Source organism: Argentina silus, assembly GCF_951799395.1.
Source record: "Argentina silus genome assembly, chromosome: X".
Lineage (NCBI taxonomy): Eukaryota > Metazoa > Chordata > Actinopteri > Argentiniformes > Argentinidae > Argentina > Argentina silus.
Genome location: NC_139653.1, coordinates 52,480,975 through 52,486,706, shown reverse-complemented (window position 1 = coordinate 52,486,706; position 5,732 = coordinate 52,480,975). Strand labels below are relative to the sequence as shown.

Genomic DNA, 5,732 nt, shown 5'->3' with positions numbered 1-5,732 from the left:
TGAGGGACCGACCATACCACCCGTCTGCTCTAGTGATGTAGACCATCGCTGTGTGATGTTTGATGTTGTCATCTGGGTGTTGTGTTAAAAATCAAACTAGGGATATACTGCACTGTAGATAGATATATCTGTAAAGTATGGATTGTGATTCAGTTGAATATAGTATTCTTGATCTGTATTTAAAAAAAAAAAAAAAGAAATTCAAAATATGTGTATTGTACAATATAGTCAGGGGATGTAAACATTTGGCCACCAAAGAAGTATGTATACAGTAGGTATGTTGTGATGTGTACTGGTATCATGGTGATGGTGAAAACACAAAAAAAGGAATGTATCTGTATAGACCACGCTTGTGACTTAAAGGGACTGTTCCAAATTCCGTGCGTGAACATTCCCAATTCTGGGAATTTATGTTTTTATTGTGTTATAGTTGTTCCATCTGGTCAATCAAAATGTTCCTGAACACGTTATCTGGTAAATCAAATTGTTCAGTGGGGGCGGTATGTTGGATTGAATCCAGCACTGGTCAATCAGCCAATGAAAATCTGTCAGTGATGCTCAGGTGTCACTGAAAGAGTTGAGGTGAAATCTGTGGATTCGTGGCAATATTGAATGAACCAAAAAAGCCCTGTTGATATGTGAGTTATGTGTGCTGTTTACTGTGTGTATGTATTGCTGAAAAGGGACGGGTTCTGTAGCATGCTTCCTCCTGAAGATTTGTGTATGTTGTCAAAACAAAATATTCTATGCAATTCCAAGTTTGTACTCATGAGTTGTTTGCCATTCAAATGGTCAGTGTGATTCTTTGTGCCAAATTGCTCTGCACTGGATACATGTCATTTACATGTACATTTACATTTTTGACATTTAGCAGACGCTTTTATCCAAAGCGACTTACAACAAATACATTTGTCTAAAGTAAGTGAATCATCTATATATCAGTCATCGTAAGAAAAACAAATCTATGCTAGGACCAGGGGCCATAGGCAGTCACAATGCTAGAATAAGGAAAGATTACTTAAAATTGTTTATTTACAGTAGAGGAACTGTACAGAGGGGTAGTGGTGGGGGGTGAAGAGGTCTTTAGGAGGGACAGTCAGGACGTAGCCTGAAGAGATGGGTCTTCAGTCTACAGCGGATGATAAGTAGTGACTCTGCATGTCTACAAAGCCATTCCGCATCAGTGCTTTTATAATACTTATATGACTTTCCTTAATCCATCCTGTACAGTATCAGATGATATTTAGTTTAATATGATATTTTGAATTTACCAAAAAAGCAATGTGGTAAAAGGTGACACCATTTGATACTGCTATTTGGGAATTAATAACAATTAGTGAGTAACTACTGTAGTGCAATTTTACAATGTAACATATCTACCAGGTAAATAGTGGGCTGTGAAATACAACGTAATGTAATGTGCATGGCAACAACGCTGGTAGCAATACACAACGAAACAGTGTTAAACACATTTTTATTGCATTTTATTTCTGATTATGTAAAAGTGGATCAAGGTGATCAGTTGTTTGCTGTACTGATAATGATGCTGATCACTATTGTTCCCACAATAGTTCTCAGAGGCACTGGTTAAAACACTGGTTAAAACACTGGTTAAAACACTGGTTAAAACACTGGTTGAAATGTGGTGTTTCATTCTGTGATGTGTGTAAAGTGATGTTACATGTGATACTTGTCTTGAAAACTGTAAAAAGTCTGTATGTAAGATACATAAAATCTATATGTAAAATAGAGATATGAACTAATGAAAGGGATGCATCATGTTAAGGGTGTGTTGTTGTACTGTATGTATACAATACTACAGACCATGAGAAAGGACGTCTACACTGGGAATCGTCTACATAAAATAAGGCATTGCTATATGCGGAAAACCCAAGTGATGAGTTTCTCAAAGAATGTAACGTGTGTTCAGATTCTTGTTCAAGCTTAAAAAGTAGACTATACAAAAGCCAATATGTGTTGATATTGACCTTTAAATTATTTATTTTTGTATGATCAATGTTGTCTTCATAATGTGACACTGACAATATTATTTAAAAATGTAACATGTCAAAAGTGTTTATTATATGCCATGATAATTGTAATTATAATTGAGAAAAAGAGAGTCTATTATGTACAGTAAACATAACAGAGAAATAAAGATCTTATGTGCGACAACTAATACAGGATCCTTGGATCAGTCTTTGACAACCACGGGTTTCTTACTGAAGCCATCCATTGTCCTACACAGCACTTCAGTCTGAATTAAATACACTGCAGTTCAAGGCAAATGAAGACAATACAGTGCCAATACAATTCTTTTTTTTCTTAATATGTTTTTAGGGCATTTCTGCTTTATTGGGATAGAGACAGTAGAGATTGACAGGAAGGATGGGTGAGAGAGAGAGGGGAGGGATGACATGCAAGATATGTCGAGGGTCGGAATCGAACCAGGAACCTTGCGATTACGTGGTATGCGCATTAGTGTGCTATGCCACTAAGCGCCCTGTGCCAATACGCCCTGTGCCCTGTGCCAATACAATTCAATGTACATTCATCTACTCTAAACAGCATATTCAAATTTACATTTAAGTTTTTTTACATTTGGCAGACGCTTTTATCCAAAGCAACTTAAAACAAGTACATTTGTCAAAAGTAAGTGAATCATCTATGCATCAGCCATCATAATCAAATAAAAGTTGATAATATTTCAAGCAATAATGAATCTGCAGTATGAAAACACACTAGACTGTAGCCTACTGTCTCAATATTATTTCTGAACCATATGCCATATAAGTACTACTGTACACACATTCTCCATTACAGTATATCCCAATGAAATATTTGATTGACTGATTGATAGATTGATTGATTGATTAATTGGTTAATTCATTGATTGATGGAATGTATATGATTATTAAAAGTAGCCATCTGCTCCAGCCAAAGATATCAGTACACACAATAAGAATGACAGGATAAACAACAACAACAACAACAACAACAACAACAACAACAACAACAAAGCCTGAATGCTTATTTCCATTGTGGTGCTCCAGTAAGACGGCAGAGAGACGTACTCACACACTTACTCATTGCTGCTCTCTGGGACACTTTACACTTTATACATTTTATGCCATTGTTTTGCTATTATTTTAGTTTCCTCATTTTGATATCATTATGACATTGCACTGCAAATTAGTATTGTTACTGTTTGTTGCGTTGCTGAAGAGTTGCTTACCCTAAAGCATTCCATCACATCGTGTCCTGTATATTGTGTAAATGACCATTAACATTTAATTGATTTGATTTGAGTGGACAAGACTGGCATATCACACTCACATAAGCCTACAGTAAAAACAACAACATGATAATGATGTTTATCATTGCCTGCCAACATGTAAACGGATACTGTGATGGGGTGTGAGTGGAGGGTGAGTTAGGGGGCAAGGGCAAGTGGGGCAAGTGCCTGGGGCAAGTGTAGCGAAGCTAGAGAGCTTAGGAACTACTGAGAGGGTAAATAGTACCCTCATAGTGTGTCAGAAACCATTAGGCACAACGAGAGATAGATAAAAGAGGGGGAGGAGAGAGAGAGAGAGACACACACACAGAGAGACAGAGACAGAGAGCGAGAGCACATTAGACCTGTGCCTGTCCCAGTTCCTAGAGAGTGGAGACACAGTAGCACTGAGCTTGCTGTAAGTACATAAGATCAGCAAGATGAGTTTCTGTTTTATGTGATTTTTATTACATTTCCACCACTCGGTATACAGCCCAATTCAAATGATGTTTATTTCAAATGGATAAATCATTACAAACAATAGGGAACGTTTGCCGGCCGATGCCCAACCATTTAAAATGGTTTAAAATAATGACTGAGAATGTAATTTTTTTCTTTAGTAGATTTATATAAAAACTGCAGTTGCAGAGCAAGTAAAATCAATACAACACTGGCAGCTAAAAACCTTTGTCTCACCTTGGTAAAATACACTCCACCGACCAACATTATTGACACACTGGCTCTGTTCCAAAATGCGTTCTTGCAATCTATCTAGAGTGTATACCGTACTTGGTATACGCTCTACATAGAGTGCAAGAACGCATTTTGGAACACAGCCACTGTCTTTAGTGAAGGGCCACTCTCGGGATTAAGAGTAGGGTCGTCCAAAGGATCCCATTTAGCATATACCCTCCTTCACATTCCGTCACTACTGTGGTCACTGCACAGTGACGTCAACAATGGAAAAAGACTTTCACTTCCTTGGAGATGACGCCCGTCGTTAGGGACACTGCAGTGCGCAGTTAACGGTTTGGACAGCGAAAGTGAATTAATAATTCGTTACTTTAACAATTATTAGTAACAATGCCTCAAAATGCAACGGTGATTGTGCGCTACGGGCCGTACGAGTCATGTGGCGTGGTTGACCACAGAACGTTCCGGCTGGGGGGTCTCCAAGGTATTCCTCTACTGCGCAACAAGCGCACGCTCCTGTACTGTATTGCGCGTGTGATGATGAGGTGTGTTGGGTGCACAGATGCGCAGGTGTTAGTTTAGAATTTGAATCACAGCAGTAGTGTCTCTCCTAACTTTCCCAGCTGCCATGAAAGAGAACGGGCATCAATGTGTCCTGCAGAAAACGTGTGATTGGAACACGGTGGAGCTCGTGGTCAATGGGGAGAGTGTCTACACATGCAACATAAAGAAGCTGGAGTTTGGTAGGTTTTTGTTTTAGAGCCACACAGCAGCGAGATACCTCTGATACACTGCGTAGACTGTCACCAATGCAATTATGACCGACCGTTGCCCCCTGACCATTGTTTTCTCAGTGTGACATGATTATGTGGAGTGGAGGTCAAATTCTAAATGCACTCCAATTATGACGTCACCTGTGAAAGCGTTATCATTACCATGACATCAGTGTAAATAGAAGGCTATGTTTACATAGATGTCACAATGACAAGGAGATGTGTGTAGGCCCTGATGCATTGGATTGTCACACACATTGTCAAACTAATCATTAATCAGTTAATCATTAATGAGTCAGATTGTCACAGTGGAGTTGTCTATAGCCTAACAGTCCTGTGTTCTACCTCACCCAGGAGGAGATGGGAAACTGGACTCCCTATGTAAGGAGGCAATCACTGCTGTGAAGAAAGCTTACTGACAGCTCATTTAGTACTACTAGGTCAAGACACTGAACCTGGACATTAAACCTGAAAAAAACATACAACCAGCAGGCTTTTTTTTTGTATTTTAATGAGAAGCAATTACAGTACAATGCTATATTATTATCCAGAATCAAGTCAAGTATTGTTGTATTTATTGCTACAAGTAGTCATTGTGGGTTTTATTGCATGGTGATTGTGCGATTACAGTCATGTCGATAATCTGAGGATGTAGAAGTGCCTGGTCCCTGCCCAAATACACACATTACAAAATCCATAGAATTCCTTTCAGACAAATTATGGCAAATCAAGTCCAACAAAAGCAGGGTCACAATAGTGTCATAAATCTTCAATTCATCAGGCATTGTACAATACAACTAAAGCATCGTTACATTGTTATTGCTCAGTTCAGACACTGACCTGTGTGTATTCAAGTGAAGGTGCCAAAGCCGTACTTTCAATGAGACCTTAGACTGAAGGACGCATCATCAACCTTAACTGTTACATTGCATGATCAGGTTGTAGGTTGTACGTTCACATCAAGCTACAGGTACATCCAGGGGCGGACTGGG

General features: G+C 38.9%; 1 protein-coding gene across 1 annotated transcript; it reads left to right on the top strand.

Annotated features, from left to right (window-relative positions):
* Positions 1 to 4,357: 4,357 nt before the first annotated feature.
* On the top strand, positions 4,358 to 5,159 carry cUnh10orf53 (chromosome Un C10orf53 homolog; the record flags this gene model as incomplete). Its single annotated transcript, XM_083695609.1, has 3 exons — positions 4,358 to 4,451; positions 4,591 to 4,710; positions 5,095 to 5,159. The coding sequence occupies 3 exons, from the start codon at positions 4,358 to 4,360 to the stop codon at positions 5,157 to 5,159; spliced, it is 279 nt and encodes a 92-aa protein (XP_083551735.1).
* Between the last annotated feature and the right edge of the window lie 573 nt (positions 5,160 to 5,732).